The following is a 20,788-nucleotide window of genomic DNA, read 5'->3' on the forward strand; positions in this document are numbered from 1 at the left end:
TTTTAAGGACCGTCCAGGTCAATTTATTGGTATTAGGTGACCCTGACAAAAAATTACCCTTGAATTTATAGTGAATCCGTCAGAACAATATTTGACCTGTAAACATTACCCCAAAGACCTTCCAGAGGATCATTCTGACTCTGAGAGCATAGATGAAAACAAAAATGAAAGGTTGAGGAGCTGATTTTTGTGTTTGTTTAAAGGAAACTGAGCAGATTATTACCAGAGAAGTTCACAACAAATGTGGAATAATAAAAAAAAAAGAGCTGTGGCAGACAAACCTTACTTTTATTAGGGAAAAAAAAAGTCATCAGAATAGATAAGCATTGAACAGATTACCTGGGTTGCAGAGTGACTTTTATGAGAGGATTACAAAATAAGACAAATATGCGTCAGGAATAAGAATATAGCTCAGTTATTGTACTTCAGGGCAGGAGGGGGAACTCGAAGACCTGTTGCAGTCCCCCTGAGTTATATTTCAAGTTGTGCTGCTGTTACTCTCTGCTGATTCTCGTTCTGACTGTTGCCACATGCTTCAGCAGGCAGGTCGCACACTGGGATTTGGCAGATGGAGGCACGTGCCGTGCTCAAACAGCAGGAAGACTGTCTCTGGCTTGTTTTTCTGACTAGCAAAGATCTAGGTGACACTAGAACACCCTCACAAAAATTGCAGTTTGTATTTTTTCTCCTGTTCTTGAAAAACTGAAAAAAAAAAAATGTAACCACTGTTTAGCTCCTTCCCCTAGCCTGAAGGTGACTGGTCCTGAACCACCCTCACAGGGCACGAAGTACAATCGGCCAGTATGGAGAACCTTCATGCCCACTGAGATACAGAAGGCTTTAAAAAAGCAAAACTAAACGAAACAAAACCCCTGGAGGAACAGTAGAAAACAACTGTTTTAAAAATAAAACATTCCAAAACATTTGGAGCAAATCAGACACTGAAGTTCCAGCCCTCCCTCCAAATTCTTTGTTGTAATTGCAGTATCTTTCAAACAATGTTTTCCAAAAGGTTGGTCAGAATTTAACTACTAAACGTAGTAAATCTCTTACCAGAAACGTTGTTCCTGCTTGAGAAGAAACATATACACAGAAGCACAAAGTGAGGACGTGCAATCTCAGTGTGCAGAAACCCCAAACTTACACAGGACAAAGGTTAGAAACAGAACTGTAATTGCAATGTCTTTTCTTGAGGAAGATTGCTCATACACTGCTCCACGACCCTAACGCAAAACTAAATGGCATGGAAGTCGTATCTTGTTCATAACCGGTTACTTTCCAGCAGAGCACTTTGCTTTCCCAAGAACACGTTAACTTTAGGAAAAGAAAATGCACGCTAACACATAGGGAGATTTCCTTCTTACCTTTAAAGCTGTCCTTGTGTTGCAGGCTTTGATGCAGCCAGCATTTTTGAAACAATGGGAGTAGATCTATCTACTCAACTTGCACTTGTTTTTCTCCAGGGCTGAAGTCTGGTTTTATTTAAGACAAAAACCTTTAAGTGCATCTTTCCTAGTATAGTGCACATTTTGAAAAGGGGACAAAATGAGTACTGATCTTCTGTATTTGTTACTTTTAAAAACCTCCAAGCTTTCAAAAACCCGTCATTTTTCACTTAAAATCTGAACACATTTTTTGCATTTGTTCTGCTGAAACTTTTAATTAGGGGAAAATCCATTGGGTCCAAGGTTCTGAAAAAGCAGTACCACCAGCTGTTGATCTGTAAATGAAATGGACAGAAATAAAAATTGCGTAATATTTGGGGAGCTGAGATTTTTCTTCGTGGGTATGTATGCCTGAAGGTTATACAAACAGCTGGTATAAAAAGGGAGAAAAACACAAACACAGAAAACTGGCCTCATCTATGCTCTACGTAACAGCATTATTGTGTTTCTCTTCTCTCCCTGAAAATTTGTTATGTTAAAAAAGTGAACCTTCAGGCAAACAACTTGAAAAAAATCCATAGATTTTAGGATGTGCTATTTCTCTGCTACACCAAAGCCTATAAACAAACTGAAATGCCTAAAATGTGATTTTCCCTTAGTATTAAAATTTGTAGCAATATTAGTCTCAAAGTCATTTACTGTAGAAGAAAATACTTTGTCTGTTTTCCCTCACAGTCATAAGTAATAAACAGTCTCAAGAGCTACGCTATGTGACTGCTGTACGAGGAACTGCAGAAGCCCTTTGCTGCCACGAAATGAAGTCAGCCCCAATTTAGCCTGAAACTGTAACAAGTGACGTTTTTCACATCAGTCTAACAAGAAATAAATAGAAACAGTGTGTAATGCCCTACTGGACACTTCATGCAAGTTCTAGGCAAGACATTCTCACTAACGTGCTTTATGCAAGGCTGTATTTATTAAAGTATGTTCTTTATTCTCCACCTTCATCTGTTTTGACATCCATCCGACTGTAAAGTTCTAGAGTAAAAAGTGTACTATTTTCCCACACTACTGAATTTTAAACTAATTTGACATGAATTCAGCCAGTACTCATTTAGTGGTAGACTTGTTTTCGGTACAGTGGATGATTACAAGTGATTACCATAGAGTACGTGTTTTCATCTCCCAGTACTTCGAAATGAAGGCAGAGTCCATAGTGAAGGGGGGTGGTTGTTTGCTAGGGGTTACCGTTTCATTTACCGCATAGACAGAGGTGTGTAAGGCTTCTCCTTTCTGCAAGCTTCTTGTTACACCTGCACAGAAAGATCATATGGTCTTGCTAATGCCTCTGTCCTCAGCTGTCACCGGACAAACTCAGGACATCAGAAATCAGCAAGCAGCATGTACCAAGGCTCAGGGAACAGTCCTGTTTGTATGCTACAGCTGACAGCCACTATGAATAAACAGCTGCTTTCCAACCCATGCATGCATGGAAGAGAGGTTTTTTCCTGATGAAGGGCACTTGTGCCTCCAAAAAAAAAAAAAAACAACAAAAACAAAGCCACCTTTCAATATAGGGTATTAGAAAAAGATAAAGGAAAGTGGCTTCCAGCTTTTTCCAAGGCAGGAGCAAAGTAGGGAGAGTATGATTTTCACTGACAAAGAATATTTAAAGTATCATACCTGTTTCCAGTATTTTTAAGCCAAGTATTTTTAGCAGAATATTGTTTCTCCAGAGCTCTCTGACCAATGCAACCTCCATCAGCTTGCCTTTATAGTACAACGTGACAGGATACTGTTCCTATGTTTAGCCCTCCACTTGTCTCTCTCAGAGCCGTCTGTTACGTGTACAGTATTATATCAGAAAGGAGATGAGTATCCCAGCAAAGATATGCCGTATATGGGAATGTAAAGGTTTCATTATGATCTAATGAATGTAAGTACCCTATGCCTAAGGGTCTGTGCTGTACAAATACCAGAAAACACACTGAGACCAAAGCATATGAGGTAGCTATATTCTAGAACCTTGTCGTCTAGAACCAGACGTATTAAACCACCTGTCACCCATTTCAGATGAAGGAATTTCTGAGGAGACTTATTACTTACCTCTACACAGCATAACTAGTTTCCCTACCAGACCTTGAATTCTTGGATTAAGTACTTCATGAACTGAAGCTGTTTGCTGCTGTTCTTCGGCCTCAGCAGCCCAGCCTCAGCTGGGGAAGTTTTCAGAGGCTTAGCTGTGATTTTGGAAACTCATCACAAGTCAAGTAACGAGTTCAGTTTCACTAGCAGCCTTTTATAGACACTTGCATGGCAAAAAATACAGGTCATGTTTCTAAGCTCACAGACAGTCAGTGATAAAGCAAGAACAGATGCATTTTTTTTTTTTCCAAAACTTTAATCCCTCCCCAGAGTTCTCTTCTTATGGCAGTAGAGGTTGATAAAAGTTCACAGTCAACAGGACTTTAGAGATTTTTGGAAGAGTATTTAATATCCAAAGCTTCAACTTACAATATAAAACACTAACAAGATGTCGGTTTAGAAAGCTGATATCCAACTGTAGTCCATTTTTCTTACTTTGCGGAGCTCTTTTTCCTCAGCTTTGGACAGTTTACATGTTATCTCTCCTAATAAATCCATAGGCTTTATATTTTCTTGTTCCATTTCAGAAACATCTTTTTCCTCATCTGAATCCTCTTCTTCTTCACTTTCCATTTCTACTTCATCAGCAACTTCTTCAGCACTGTAAAAAAAAAAAGAGCATTGGAAATAGTTATTAAAATAAGTAGTTCTCATCACACAGGGTAGCACAGAGGTAAGTTATCATGCAAATAACTTGAAGCAGACATTGGATTTGTTTTGTTTTTTTTTTTAAATCTCAGGCTACAGAAGAACTACTGTACTTCTCTTGCCATCTCCATTACAAGCTATTTTTCAAATGGCTGTCTTCTCCTTGAAGTAAGCTTACCAAATACGTGTTTTCTCCAAACATAATACACAGTCACAACATGCTTGTCAGCATTATGTAAGAAGTTATTCCACACTTCTATAGATTAGAAGCATAGCACATACTGGTGGATGAGAATTAAGAAGGCCACTCTTGTCTTTCAGATAAGAAGGTCACTTGGGGTCTTAAAAACTGCTGCAATAGCATGTTCCTATGAAAAATGTTTTTTTTTTTTAAATAGAGGTATTTAAAGCAGCTGCTCCCTTCTCACTCAATTCAGGATAAACTCACGCTGAAATAGAAACTACACTTAATTATACAGAACAATCACCACTTACAATATGGTACTTTGATGCTATTAATTCAAGAATCTGTTACATTTTGGACCTCATTAGGAACATCTTGGATGACAGAACAGTCCTGGTATCCTGTAAATCACCTGTTCTGGTACAATTTATCACTCAATGTAAACGTATTATAGATGTGTCCCATCACTGTTTATTTATACTGATATGGAAAAGAGAAGGTTTTAACATTAATAAGGAGATAGATCTATACAATGAAATATACTTACCAGCCTTTTAGGGGCCTGCTCCTACAGTCCTTAGAGTTGTATGCAACTTTAAATGCACAGGCATACTAATTACCAGTCAAAGTACAAGCTCTACAGCTGCAAATATTTACAGAGGCCACAGAACTCCTGAATTCTTCTGTACTGAGACTACACAAATTTCTATGTATTTTGTATGCGACTTTTGCCAGTATTTTGTTGGCAAGAAAAAGTTTACTTGGACAGTCCAACAGGAGTGCTGATTTCAGAAGAACAGGCTACCAAACCTTTTAAGTGCCTTTCAAATCAATCCTTTAAATTGGGATTGATGCATTATGAGACAAGCTTAGCTAACTGTGTTCACAGTATACGTTCGTATTTTGTAGCTTAACTAGGAATGAAATTTGAATTCCAAACAGAACATCAAGGTTAAACCTAAGGACCAATCTTTCCGTGTGAATCCAAAGCAAGAAGTATGGAGAAAGTACCAAGGAATTCATTCTAACAAATTACAGATAAGAATCTCACATTTATCCAGAAATAGCACTGAAATATTAAATCCTTTCGGCTTCAGTAAGAGCAAATCATGCCTGACACAGTTGGTGGCCTTCTATGATGGGATTACAGCATTGGTAAAGGAAAGAGCAACTCATGTCATCTACCTGGACATGGGGTACTGGCCCCCATGGTATCCTTGTCTCTAACATGGAAAGATACGGATTTGACAGATGGACCACTTGGTGAATTTGTGACTGCCTCACCCTCAGCAAGTCTGAGGACACCACGCTGAGTGGTGCGGTTGACACTGGAGGGAAGGGATGCCATCCAGGGGGACCCTGGCAGGCCTGAGAAGATGAGGTTTGCCTGGGCCCATTAGTTCAACAAGGCCAAGTGCAAGGTCCCACGCCTGGTTTGGGGCAATCCCCAACACGAACGCTGGCTGGGCAATAAGCAGATTGAGAGCAGCCATACTTAGGACTTCAGGGTATCAGTGGATGCCCCATCCCTGGAGGTGCTCAAGGCCAGGCTGGATGAGGCTACGAGCAACCTACTGTTCTATTAACTAAGAGGAGCAAAGGTAAAGTGTGTTAGAAAAGCTGTTTTTACACTTTAAATGAAGATGCACTTAAATTCAAGTGATCCCAGTAACTAGTATGAGTTCTCCCATTTTTCTTACCTTTGTTTCTCTTTGGAGATGAGCAATGAGTTAATAAATATAGGACACAGGAAGGAAGCAGACGGCAAAACGTGTGCTGGAGTGTGCAGGAGCTGAAGAGAAAGAAGAGAAGCTTTATTATGAAAGCTTTGCTTGCCATTATTTTGCTTGTACACTTACTGTAATTACTCCTACCTCTTTAACAGCAGGGGAATCTTGCTCTTGGTGATTACGAACTACTTTTGTAAGGTCTATATCCCCTTGTGATTGATGTCTGTGCTTTCCCAACAGCAAGCTAAATGGGGTCACAGGAAGACTTTCTTCTACAGCCAGCTTGAATAAAAAACACAACTTGTATTTGAAACAAGACAGTTTTAATTAGAACTTCACTATCACAGATCTAAGTACCTTCTCAGTATGAAATATCAAAACTCAGCTAGAAAAATTGAGAATTAATCTAGGTGACAAAACCCTACACTCAAATTTAACTCAGGTGAGCCATATGACATGGCTCTTGGTACTTATTTCTCTCAGACATCCTTTCCAACAAAATCCTACACAGATGTAACAACTTTCCAAGATCTGGATCTCCATACTTCTAGAAAAAACACCAGAATTTTTGTTGGCTAGTGTACCAAAGTATGGCTTCTATATGCCATTTATGACTGAAAGATCAGGTACATCCCAGCATCTGCTGAGTTATGAAACTGGAGGGAAAACATTTTAACTACCCTTCCGGTGTTTTCCTAGATCAACATACCTTAACCTGAGCTCCAAATTACTCACCCCCCCCCCCCCCCAAAACTGACTACTTTTAACCACATTCTAATTGGATTAGAATCTTAGAAATATATTAGCTTCTATTTTGATGTATTTTATTTCATCAACCAAGTCAATCAAATACTACTGTTTTATTCTGTTCACAGAGCATGGAACACTTTGACGTGAATATAAGAGACTCAATTTCCCACGCTACTTCCCTATAGAAGTACATACTGAATCATAACTCTGAAGTTCTCTCACTGATAAATCAAAACAGACTGACAATTTTACATCCTCACCAGAAAGCAGAGGCCACAAATCAAGGCTCCACGCATTAAAGAAACCAAAACAAGGGAAGAGCTTACTGAAGTATCAGGTGGTTTTGCTTCATGTATGCCACCTAAATTCTTTTTAGAAAATTACCAGATTTTGTTCAGGGAAATGAGAAAAGAAGGGAGTAGCTTACTAATACTTCACTTTTTAATGGTTTTCTGGACAGGAATTCTGCCAACACAAAAGCAAGTACAGATTATTGCTCCTTCAGATAAGGGCCTGTGACTCCCTCTCAGGATGTGGTGAGCATTTTCATGACAGATGAGAATTAGAATCTGACAAGTTGAACACCAACAGGATTTTGAATACTGCTACACATTTTTATTAGAATGTCTTTAAAAGGTACCTGTTTGCTTGACACTGTAAGCCTTTCTTCTGGAGGCTTTGTGCTAAACATCATTAGCTCCTAAAAAAAAAAAGATGTAGCAAAGTTACAACACCTAGAACTGCTTTCTCTGTTTCAGTACCTAATCTGCAGAAGTTTGGCCCAAAAAGATTTGTTTGCCAAGTGGAAGAAGCAAATACAACTTGATTTTAGAAAGAAACAAAAAGAAGCAGGAATGAGCCTAAAGTCTCTGTATAGACTTTGCTGGTGGAGGGGAAAACAGACAAGAAAAACCAACCACACAAATAATATGGAGAAAAATTGAATAGCATATGAAACATTTGCATAGCTAGCAACACTTCAGCTTCTACACAGTTTCTTCTATGAATGAAGCAAGATAAGCTATTGGAAGCAAAAAAGCAGTAAATAAAAATTTGATGTTAAGCTATTTTAGCATTTAAAAGATTTTAATGAAGAAGCACGTATGGCTTTTCTTGCTTTGAAATTACAAAAGGAAACTAATACTCAACGGCAGTTGACCACCCTCACCCCCAAGGAACCACTCTCCCTGCTAACCACTATTTCTTACCTGTGCGTCAGTAAGAAAACATAGTTGGGATCTTCTTAGCCAAAGGTATTTTTCTGAACCAATTGTTTCAGGTACATCTCTTGGAACGAAGGCAGCAAACTGGATCTTTTCTTTACAGAGGTTTCTCTGGATACAGATTGGCCGTGGTTCATTTGGCTTAAACACAAACACTGCAAGAAGAAAATGTCTTGCCTTTAAGTCATGAAATTCCTACCTTCCTGCATAGTTGCCAGTGCCCTGTGTACGACAGCCAGTAAGGGCTAGATTGGATCGTCTTTAAGTACTAGTTTGCAGCAATTTTAATTGGATATCTTCAATGCATAACAGAAGTTACCTTTTATAGTATTCAAATCCAGAGAATACGCTTGGTAACTAACTTTTCTGTAGAACAGCAGCTCTAGGAAGATCAATCTTAACTTACATTGAAGCTCTAACACATAACTGTATCGTTCAACCACAGTTTTGCATTTACAGGAGAGGGTCAAGAACATGCAGGACCCTCACCAGAGAACACAGGTAATGCCGTACTATATCCTGTATTGGAGGCTAACTGTTGGAAGAAAAGACGGGGAGCCAACACGCTTTGACTGCTGCTGTCAGACACGGCTTAGTTTTCCACAGGTGCAAACACAGACTCAGGTTTGGCTTTTACGGAATTCTAAGAAAACCTTTTCTAGAAATTATGCTTTCACAGTTTTAAGATCCACTGACTACTCCTTGTCAAAGCCGCCTTTGTACTCACAGCTGGACTCTTTTGAGAGCCATGAGACAGCAGCAATGTGTTCTGAAAGGGGATCAGGTTGCAGAACGACGACATTGAGTTGGGCACTCCATTCCACTGAAAAGCAAACACAGCAACAGCCAGATGTGAGAAGGCTGCATTCAGTTCTATACAGGTGCTTTGCCATAAAGAAGGTCAAATGGAAATAACTCACAAATCTTAACCTCTGGAAGAGGCATACAACTTAACTTATTCCCCGATGAACCAAAACATAAACATTATCAACTTCCTCCACAAATGCAGGAAACACTAGCTGTTGTGTTATTATCTAATGTAGAATTAACTATGCACATGCACACTGAGAAGGCTAGTATCTTAGCTGAGGTATTAAAAACCTCCACAGGATATTCTGTAGTGCGTATGTCTGAATCAAACTGGAATTTAGATCAAACTAGAATTACCTAAAGGTATCATAGCAAATTTAAGTGTTAGATGTTAGATGCCACCACAGTCACTCTAGCCCACATTTAAGCTGATCTTACATGCACAGCTGAGTAGGTTCCAGCAACACAGAAAGCCATGATCAGTGGCACCAATCAGGTATTTGGAACATGTTAGTCTCCCAAAGCAGATGTGCCTACAGAAGCAAAAAGTCAAAAAAAGTTAATGACCTTCAGATTTCATTCTTGTTTCCCTATGTAGTATTAACTGAATGTCTTTGACTTGTGAGTCAAGATTTAGTTCTGATATTTAATCAGGGAAGTTTGCGTTTTGCTTTCACCTCTAGTGAGAAGATACTTTGTCATATGCAACTACAATACAGGTCTGGAAGACTTCAAGTATGCGTAACTTTATAAGGACTACTGAGAATTTGGAACTGTTCCTACGACATTCTGATTTTAAAGCAGTGATTTTAACCTCCTAAGTAACAAACGTGTAATTACTACAAATTGTTAACATCAGGACTGGAAAAAACTTCCAGTAATTAAAGATTTCTAGTGCTTAGCTGAGGACTAGGAAGAGCAAAGTAGGAAAAAAATATTCTTATAGGTTGCTCTGACTAGCTTTCTGGAGATGGGTATGTGAAGAACCTCTAACATTAGGCCAGTAATGACTTGGAGAAGGAGCTAGAAAAATACTAGAACTGAAAGAGCACATTGTAGTTCATTTGTAGCATCACTCAGTTTGTTTAGAGAGAGATTTGGCTAAAAGTTTAACTAGAGGAACCAGTGAGGTCACCACCACCAACTACCCTACTTTCCTAAGGCAATCATAAAAAAGTGATACTTCACCTGGATCAGGAACTACTGTATATTTGTACAGTCCAGCTAGCTTAATATTGTGGCTGTCCTATTCTTTGGGTCTCTTATCTTTTAACTGTACTGTGGACCTATGCCACTCCTCATCATCCTTATGCAAGAAAGAAAGGACACCTACACCTTCAGCATGTCTGTTAACGTGGCAGCACCTAACAGAACACGCTGGGATAGTCTGCCAGCCAAATATAGATTTCCAGCAGAGGTTATCAGCAATCAAAATACATGTTTTATAATGCAAATAATAATGTCAATATGGCATAATGGCTTACTGATATACTTTGAGTGAATTAATGCATACAAGAATAAAGTACTAACTTCTTATATTTATACTTCCTAAGTACTTTGATTCATCTCTACATTAACGGGGAAGTTTGTTAGTCTTTTCTATATATGAAATATGAAATTAGACTTAAATTCAACATTCCTAGGAACACATACAAAATCGTGAAGTACTATGAATTGATTCTTTCTGAGTATTCAGGTAAGACATGAGAAGCCAAATATAAGAAGATACAAAAGCCAAATATACCTTATCTTTCCAGGTGGATGGCAAAACGTACACTTAAGATCCCACGTACTCGAATCCCATACAGTGACAGTTTCTTCAAAGCTAACAGCAAGCAAAGAGCCATCTTCTGAGAAGCAGCAGTTGGTCGCTTGGTAGTTGTGATAGCTGCCTACAAAGTCACAGCTCCAACTCAAACTTTGCTGTGCTGCATTGAATAAGCAAATTAGTTAGTTAAATTCAAGTCTCTACACAAAGAGGATAATTCAAGTATTAGTGCTGCAAAATAGGCTCAAGAGCACGAGAGCTGTTTCAGAAGGCTTACGTTTTTGTGAAGTATACAGAATCTACCTTTTTTTCTAGTACAAGGAGCATCTAGTAGATTTTTCATTTGCCCTGTTTTGCATCCCAACATTAGCATGTTTATTTTGCCAACTACATTAACTGCTCTCAAGTGAGCAGGCAGTAGGTTTAAAAAATGAAAGAAGATACTGAAAGGTATCCTTTATAATCATCAATTCACAGCTGTTACATAAGAACTGCCTATGAAAAAGCCAGAACCAGTTCACTTCTTTAAGCAACGCAGCACCATCTAGAGGCACAGTGAGAGATTTGCTACAAAAAAAAAACAACACTGAAGGGTTGTTCTATGTATGAACTAGTTAGTTTATTAATATGTGCTGCGTTACTAATATGTGCTGCACAGAAGATGCAACACATTGAATCCTTCCACCTGATAATTCATCTCCTCCCCTGGAAGAATACATAAAGGAAGTCAACACTAATTTTTACTTTTATGCATGCCATGGAACAGAACTCTGTACAGTCACTTTGAAGTAATAAAAAACTACTCCAGCATTAAAGAGACCAGTCAGCAGATGCAAAGCTATCTTGTCACAGGAAATAAAAATAACATCAGGTCTCATCTTCAGTCCACATTGTTTTAAGATCACTTAGTTGCCTAACACTGAAATAAAACAAAACTAAGCAGCAGGAAATCTTTTGCATTTGACATTCAAAGACATATGGAATAACACACTCCCCTCTCATGTTGTGTGGCTGCAAGAAGCAAACATCAGCATGCATTTCATAAAGTAGCATTTGGTTACATTTGGTTATTTAATTATCTTGGAAGCGGATCCTAAATATCCATTCTAGGACTTGTTTCAGATTTTATAGAACTTCATATCAGATCAAATATCTAATAGGAAGGAAAGATGTTCAAAAAGTGAACTCTCAACTGGTAGAGTTCCAGAATGCCAAAGTGCTGTTGTTTTTATACTAACAGCAACTAAAACACTATCTCTGTTCTGCATCCTGCTCCCTTGAGCAGAATTCTTAAAGACTATACTCACAGAAATGAAAAAGGTCCACTTTCCCAGCATGGAAGCATCATTACACAAGGACAATCCTTTAAATAAAGAATATAGGGTGCCGTGCCCTTCTGCAGCAAATTTGGTAAAGTCTTTACTGTTTAAGGAACCTCTGTATCAGTCCGTAATACTGCAAAACTACAGAACTTCATGACAGAGGATGCTCAGGAGAACGTAATACTCCATGCAACTGCAGAAATATATAAATGGATGGGACTAGAGGGCCTGGTTCGGAGCGGATAGAGTTAAGGTCACATTTCTATAGCATGTTGTAAGGTGGCAAGTAAGACCATGTTATGCTTTGACCACGCTTACCTTCTGGATCAGTGTCTTCTAGTATCACCCAGACTTTAAACACACAATCTTTGCCAGCTGTTACCAGTATCAGGGAGTTATCTTCCAATTCATCCATGTCACGGAAGCACATGGCTGTTATGTGGTCATCATGGGGCATACTTATTTGAGTATTCAACTTAAAACTAGAGGGAAAGAAAAACAGAAGCCAGTCATTTACTTCATTTTGATCCTGTGGAAAATTTAAGTTTAGAATGAGTGGAACGGGCAGGGAGAAGAGGAATCAAAGAAACTTCTGTCTGATAAGACAGTTAAATGGTATCACATTTACAGACCCATTTTCCTTAGTCGCTTCAATGCATCAAAAAAGAAGGCAAAGTACTCAAAAAAAAATATCACTAAATGAGCATTGCTCATTTAGTGATGATTCAGCCTGAACTCCAAGCAATCTTTCCAGCATTTACATAATCACGCATCAGCTTTATTTTGCTGTACTCTTTAAGAAAAGACCTAGTAGTCAAAAAGTGATTTTTTTAAGTAAGTAGTCAAGGCAGATGTTTGAACCAGAAGTGTTGTGAAAGAAAAAAACAGGTCACGATTTTCTGTAACCTAGGACTAGACAGTAGAGAGGGGTGGGAAAACTGAGCAAGCTATAGATCCGTACTGTCCAGTCTATCATTTTAACAACAAATAAATACAAGTATTAAAGCCCCATGGTTAGAACAGCCTGTCTAACATGAAAAATAATTACATTCAGGGCAACTATCCCTAATCTCTATTTATCTCAAGTTTGTGGTCTGTTTTAGATGTATCATATGCATTTCATCCCTTCCTAGGGTAATCCTAGGATTGATTATAATTTTTCAATAATTAGGTCATTTGGAAAAACCCTTTGCAAGACAAAGGGTGTGTAGACACTTCCATCACGCTTGAGATACAGACTTCGACATCTGTAAGGCCAGCCCTAGTTATCATTACCTTTGTGTTTCTTCTTCAAAGAACCACAGCTTCAAGTGTAACTCAAGGTCAGGTTCTCCTTCTCTCTCTTCCACTGTTGCTAACCACTTGCCTTGAGCACTGAATGAGACTTTAACCAGGTCTGTTTGGTTTAAACCTGCCTGCTGGATGTATTCTTGTTGAACAATATCCAGCTGCAAAATAAGACAATGAGACAAGTTTGAGAATTCCAGTGTAGTTTTACAGATGATATTCATAGAACAATGGAGAAAGGACGTCCTGAAAGCAAGGTATAGAACTGACTGGGCTGCGGCATAAAAAAAATCAGGATAAACAAAATCACGGCATGTAAATTTCATAATAATAGAAAGTGTTTGTGTGGGAAGAGGATATTGCATGGGGATTTTACCTACAAGTTTGTGGCATATAACTTGAGAGGAACAACACTGGAAGGATTTATTCAACTGTCAGCATTTAGCTATGCTTACAGAAGATTGTGACAAAGCTGACAAAATCTCAGGCTGGAATCCAGTCGCATGGTACAGCTACTGGCTTTTTCTTTGTTTGCCATACTAAGTCTTTAAAGAAATTCTGATGTATCATTTACTTGACTGAATAAGTTCAAGTTTTAGCACATGCCTGTCCAACTTACACTGTATAGCTGTTTGTCACTTTGGAGACAATAGAACTGCAAGTGGCCAGGCTCTCCGTTCAGGACCAAAGCTTTGGTTCTAGGATCAACCACTAGACCAGTCTTGACATCCCTGGCTGGAAACAAAAAATAAGACGACAAACGACGTAAGACTGGAAGTTACATATTCTACCCCTTAAGGAGAAGAAACTTCATTTCACTTACCTTTAATGAGCCCTTGAATACTTTTGGAAAATCTTAGGTTGCTGTTTATTATTGTAATTCCTGAAAGGAAAAGCATATAAAGAATTGCAGCAGGCTTCTACACAGTATCAACATCTCACAGCAGGGAAAGGGCCTTAACTGTCTCCACTTAACCTGATTGATACATACATGTTTTCACAATCTGTGAGGCCCCTAAATCAAGATGTAGCCAAGCTACAGCAAATTTGCAAAACTGGTAAAAGAGCAAAACCACCTGCTTTAAGCCAGTGTTCCTTCAGATCAGTGTTCAACCTGCTATGTATTATCTAGTTAACTCATTTGAAACTAATGAAGTAGAGGAGATAAAGATTTGCATTCCATTTTTACATTGGGTGGTACTTAAAATACTTGGCTTACTGTTGTCTGTATGCAAGGTGCAATAGTGGGTGCCATCAGACGAAATGGAGATGTACTCAATAGCAGATCCCAAGCGAGGAAGGAAATCTTTCTTACAGTCTGATCCATTGTGCCACTGAACTAGAACAGCTTCAACTCCTCCGCTCAGCAAGCTGGTTCCTTTTCAGGAAATAAATATGCAGTTAGAGGTTTTGTTTTTAAAAAAAATCACCATATGTTTTTGTGTCACTGACAGAAAAACACGTGTTTTTGAAAAACCTTTCTTAAGCTGCCACATACAAAAGTTACTCCTCATGCCTAGCCTTTGCAATACACGTATGTATGTTTCCTATTATCCCATGTTAAACTGTTAGAGAAACCTACATGAAGTAACAAGAACTTGTGCCAAGAGTAAAATTTAAACAGTGCTTTGGGAATCATAAACCCCATTACTGTTTGTATCAGTTGAGTATTTGTGTTAGAATATAGATGTTCTTCTCTAAGTATTCTGCAGTAAGAAGTATGCCAAGAAATACACATTCACTTAAAAGTTAACTGGATTTTCATCACTAGGTTTGAGCTCAGCCAACACTGGCTTACTTTCTTCAGATTCAGATGGACTCTGGCAAGAGCTCATTGGCATTGTTGATGGAAGAGGAGGCAGAGTAGGGTGGGAGCAGTAGGAAGAGGGGTTAGATTTTACATTCTGCCACGGGAGGTTGATATTTGAATTATGAACATCGAACAAAATAATATCAAGAAAGCACAACTGCTTCCACTTATTTCAGATCCTTCCTGTACATACTTAATATTCTGCAAACTTGTTTCTTAGTAAGTGAATGAACTTAACTTCCATCCATTTCTTTCCCCCGTTCTCCAACTCTGTCTTTGAGAGACTTCTGTACTCACCCTCTATAGAAAAAGAGAGATCCATGACTCTGTCGTGATGCCAGTGCAGCGTGGAGAATACATACTCTCTGTTGTGGTGGAAATTCCTCCTGTGGGGAAGGAAAGAGTACTTTAAGCACATGGCCATCAACAACTGAGCAAACCAAGGGCAATACTGAATTGAATCAAGTATCTTTTTTCTAACCTCTGAACTACAGTTCCTTGTATGCTTTGGTGACAGGGAAGGAAACATGCCAGCAGCTTTCCAGAGGAATGGTACGCCTTCCTGGCGCACACTGTACATCTTACACATACTGAGCAACCTAGAGCTGCAGAACAACTTGGCAAGCTGCTGCTTCTTAACCATGCAATTCCACAAGTGTGCTCTCACTGGGACTCTATCGCCCACAAAGTTTACTTCAACTGCTCTCCCATTACCTTTTTCAAATAGGTTACAGAATAGTGGGGTGTGGCTGAATGGGAACATTCCCCCCTTTAACATTAAAATTAAGCTGTACCCTAAAGTCAATTCAAGTACTGCAGCCCCACAAGCCTGACTATTCTTTGCCATTTTCAGCAGTCATAAAGAGCAATATAAGGACTAATTAGACTGTTTTGCTCAGGTTTCACTTAATTCCTACTGTCCTGCCAGTTTATGGGGTGTACAGATGAATCAAAATGAGCATACCAGAGACGTATCTTTCCGTCACCATGACCAGTTGCAATACAATCCTCCTTAGGATGGCATGCTACACAAGTGAAGAGATTATTTCCACCTTTCGCGTTTGTTGGTCTTAGAGAAAACCTTCAGAAGTTAGGAAAGTAACTCTAATTATATGCATGTTTTTTAAAAACAAAAAGAAAACTTTAGCTGACGCACAAGTACACAAGAATAATTCTGACAAGCAAAACCAAACATCTTCAAGTTGTTATAAACTTACATACACAAGGTAAAAAAGAGTGAGACTTTCTTTCCTCTTATTTCATTACATCTTTGCCTTCAATCAAGCTGCAGGACTTGTGTTCCACTCCTCCCTACTGCACTTGGTTCTTGACCAACCTGTCACTTGTTTCAGTCCAGCATCATCTAAAAACATACATACCTGAGCTGAAAAAATAAGCTACCAAGAGCTGCTGTGAATACTCTTGCTGCCTGCCTTTTTAAGTGAAGTTTCTTATATAATGACTACATCCCATCTCACATAAAACCAAATGGTTGATGAGAAATATAGATTACTGTGTGCACACATCATCAGTTAACACAAACATTTTTAATATACTCAGACTGAAGCAATACCTGGCATCTTCATCATGCTTACCTGTTCAACTGCTTCCGTTTAAAAAAATAAACTTGGAGATGAAAGTTCTTGACTGATGCCACGTAGTCGCCCTGTTACAGTAGAACAACCAACCAGTTAGGACATACAGACTGCACTTACACATGAAAGAAAAAGAAGAAATCACGTCTCACTACAAAGCACTTGAAATTGGAGATAACACAGGATTTAACGTCAGCATCTGTTTTGTCCAATGGTGCTTAGAAAGTACCTGCACACAGATGGCAAGAAAGGACTGATAGATACACTTTCAGCACTTGTCTACATTCCTGTTTTCAAATGTTCATTTCACCCCACAACCCCAAAACACAGTACACTAGGCATTTCCTTTTCCCTGTTTGCTGTTCTAAATAGGACAGAATCAATCATGAGCAAAGGAACACTGCTGTATAAAATCTCACCAAAACAAAGCTAAATAAGTATTTCTAAAATTTGATTTAGTTACGTAAGATGTTAAGGATTTTTAAGACCTCCATTATCAAAAGGGACTTTAAGACATTCACAGAAGTTATGAGTAGACTCACTTCTCCTTGAAAAATTGTATTTTAACAACAGGCTGGTTTTCTGGCACTTCCCACTTTTTCCTGTCCATTTAGTATGTGTCAAAAGTTTTGTTCTAGCTGATTGTTTTAACAAGTATCATGGCTGCCTCCAGGTGCTGCTGACGCTTATGTCTCTCAAGGTAGCCCTTCTACAAGTCAGTAATCTACATTTAGTTTACAGCCAAGAAGGTTCCGTGTGATTATTTTTTTTACATGACTGTGTTTTGCTTGATGAGTCTGAAGTGCTCCTGTGCTTGTATATGTATAAAAGCAGCCTATAGGTCATTTGAAAGGCAATGAAACAAAACAATACCCCAACACCCCCCAGCTCCCCGCCACAGGTGAATATACCTCTCTTCCGAATGCAGTACACTTTGGTGATGCATCCACACCTTCCAGAACCACAGAAAATTCCTTCGCTTCCACATCTTGGCCTGCTGTTTTTGTCAGCTTCACTGAGACCAGTTGGAACGTATCTGACCAAAGAAAAATCTGTTAACAAGAAACTTTTACGAACAAGTTTATGCACGTCCATTATAAAGGTGATTTGCACTCACTCAACCTTAACAGAAAGAATATTGGAAGGTGCTAGTATGTTTGAAAAGTTTATAATGCTTCTCAAAAAAATATTGTTTAAGATATTCTAATTCAAACAGCACTGAATGCTGAGGACTAAAAATAGCAAATTCCAGTGCAACCATAAGCAGAAAGCACACAAAGTTACATAATATTTCATCTTGCTCTGATGTGACATTTGTAGAAATAGAGAAGGAATAGGGTCAAGCTGTATTTAATATTTATTTCCAATTAAGGTCTAGAAAAAAGTAGCCATACAAACGGTTAAAGTGGAACAGTAGTCTCAAATGCTGTGTGTACACTATATTAAGGTAAACACTGTTTAAAGACTACTGCATCTACAGCATCAGGTATGTGCACTATGTGATTTAGAAGTGAAGATGAGCACCGTGTTAGTCAAATGTTAAAAAACACCTCACAGAATGAGAATAGAAAACAAAACACTGGACCACAGGCATCTGTCATAACACTTTAGAGGATATTAATGTGTTAAAGCACCTCGTAGTGCACTATTTACTCAGGTAACAGTAGCTTCTAACAACAATTACTTATATCATAACGATGACACTAATCATACCTCTTTCGCCTCTCTTTGGAATGATAACAAATACCGAGTCCTCACAACTAGCAAGTGCGTACAGTGCGAGAAGCTTGTATCCTACAGTGAAAGTCTGATGAAATAAAAATCCAACAGTTATACTTGAGCACAGAGTTTTCAAGAGTCAGTAACACAAAGCTTTTACAGTTGAGAAAACAGATGTGCTTTGAAGAAACCTTGCTGCAGTAGTTGTCCACTCAAAGACAAGTAAGAAGTCTATTCTATCAAGGACTAAGATCCAAGTGCACTAATCAGCACTAACAAACATCAGATTTAGCAAAAAAAAAAGAGTGAAGGCATCTTACCCCCAGTACAAAACAGAAGACTCAGCTATTGAAAGTGCCCCTCTACTTAGCAGAGAACAGGAGCAACAGGCCAGTGAGTATCCCATACTTTAAAACCATCCTGTCAGCTCCTACTGGTATCTCACAAACTGCAGCTTATTCCCCCAAAACTACATTGGACTGAACTGTGGCAAGTAGTAAAATCAGTATGTCACCTTTTTTCCTAAGAATACTGTGAATCATCATGAACTTCTGCAGTGCCACGCATATCAACATTTAATTACTGCCACGAAGAGAGAGTCTGCAGGCTGTGTTAGTAGTAGAACACATCTCAGACTGATTTGTGACAATCATTACTATCTATTGTCCTTCCTAACACGTTACTACCAACGGGTCAAGAACAGCTTTGCCACATACTCAACAAGAACAACTCAACGTACCTTAATGAGAATCCCGTCTGTGAAGTCCCACAGCTTAATGCTGCCATCCAGAGAGGAAGAATAGAGCTACGGAGAAAAAAAAAAACACCAGATACTACAACACATCAAAGCCAGGTTTCACATAAAGTCACCGCTTACAGCTAGGAGACCGATCCACGGCCCTGAGGCTCGATGTGGCCGAGCCTCAGACTTTTCAACAGGTGCTACACAAGCCAGTACCGCTGCCTACCCGGGGGCAGAGCAGGCCACCGAACTGAGCGGCGGCGCCGGAGGAGCGGCACAGGCGGCCACCCCTCGCCGCAGGGCCTCGCCGAACCCGCACCCCGCGAGGGCCCCGCGGGGCTCGCCTCCCTTCCCCGTGCCCCCTGCCACCCCCCGCGGCCGCCCCACCTGCAGGCGGTTGTGCGGGTTGAGCCGCACGCCCGTCACCAGGCCGCCGTGGCCCCGCAGCAGCCGCACCAGCTCCTCGGTGGCCGCGCTGTACACCTTCACGAAGTCCCCGGAGGTGCACAGCAGGTACCTGCGGCGAGAGAGACCAAAGCCGTGACCGCCCTGCGGGCAGCGCAGACCCCGGCCGCCGCCGCCCCCCACCCGCTGTACCTGGCGTCGGCGGAGAAGACGGCCCGGGCGCCGTGCAGGGGGCTGCCCCCGCAGCGCACCACGCGGAGCGCCCCGGCCGCCACCATCTTGAGGCCGCCGCCGATGCCCGCCCTTCCGGCGGCACGGCCCGCCCGCTGCCGACATGGCGGCCGCCCCGCCCCGCGCCCTGAGGGGCTCGGCCCGCCGCGACTTGGCCTCGCGTCCTCCTTCCTGAGCAATAAAAGTCACCCGTAATCTTTAAGCATGGCAAGGAATGTCCGATGTGCGCTGCCAGAGTAACAACAACCCAGCGCTTAAAGCAGTGGCTGTGCTTCGGCGGATCGGTGTTCTGCATTTGGCTTGTTGTTTCTGTCTTCCCTCCTCTCTTGTGTGCTCTTTTTCTACTTCTTTTTCACACTTGGCATAGACATATTTGTCATCCGCTTGGAAATCTTCCTGCTGCCATGTTATGAATAAAGAAATTCGATCCTGAAAGCATTGTCTCATGTTTAATGATTCTATGGTTATGTCTAGAACTCATGGCCAGGCCTTACTTCATGGAATAACTGACAGTATTTTCACAAACTTTCATTAAAAAAGGTGAAAGATTTTTGTGTTCAGAGTTAAAATGCCTATCATAAATTCCCTAGCAGTCCTGTAAAAAGATTTTAGTGTATTTTTGATAAATCCATGTCATTTAGCCTTTTAGTTCAGTATCCTAATCCGTATTTTTAAGTGGCAAAAACCTGATGCATGGATGTGTAAATATAAACAGGCATAAAAAAATAAAAATTATAATTGGTATTTTGGGGGATTTAAGGAGTATGAGATGTTGAAAGTAGTTTGTGGTATTAAAGTGAGCTAAACGAATCTCAGCTCTTTTTTTTTTTTTTTTTTTTAATATATATATATATATATATAGCCCAAATTAATAGGACAGGTTACCATTCTCACTCCTGACGTCAGTAATACAATTCAGGCCAAAAACTCTTGAAATAACAGTAACTTTGCGCTCCACTTACTATTCAGCAGATTTCTTGCTTTCTGGAAAACTTGGTTTACTTCAGTCGAGCCCCTTAATAGAATGTGGGTTA

At 39.8% G+C, this 20,788-nt stretch overlaps 1 protein-coding gene across 1 annotated transcript; it reads right to left on the reverse strand.

The window, feature by feature from the left end:
• Positions 1 to 3,663: 3,663 nt before the first annotated feature.
• On the reverse strand, positions 3,664 to 19,856 carry WDR75 (WD repeat domain 75). Its single transcript, XM_035331610.1, has 21 exons — positions 19,716 to 19,856; positions 19,506 to 19,635; positions 19,116 to 19,181; positions 18,371 to 18,464; positions 17,569 to 17,693; positions 16,658 to 16,728; positions 16,027 to 16,143; positions 15,360 to 15,448; positions 14,472 to 14,630; positions 14,076 to 14,135; positions 13,872 to 13,987; positions 13,241 to 13,413; positions 12,284 to 12,447; positions 10,620 to 10,803; positions 9,314 to 9,408; positions 8,793 to 8,888; positions 8,051 to 8,220; positions 7,483 to 7,542; positions 6,237 to 6,374; positions 6,063 to 6,154; positions 3,664 to 4,131 (listed from the first exon to the last, which is right to left on the reverse strand). The coding sequence occupies exons 1-21, from the start codon at positions 19,799 to 19,801 to the stop codon at positions 3,927 to 3,929; spliced, it is 2,490 nt and encodes an 829-aa protein (XP_035187501.1). The 5' UTR covers positions 19,802 to 19,856; the 3' UTR covers positions 3,664 to 3,926.
• Positions 19,857 to 20,788: the final 932 nt, after the last annotated feature.

Source organism: Oxyura jamaicensis, chromosome 7 (genome assembly GCF_011077185.1).
Source record: "Oxyura jamaicensis isolate SHBP4307 breed ruddy duck chromosome 7, BPBGC_Ojam_1.0, whole genome shotgun sequence".
NCBI lineage: Eukaryota > Metazoa > Chordata > Aves > Anseriformes > Anatidae > Oxyura > Oxyura jamaicensis.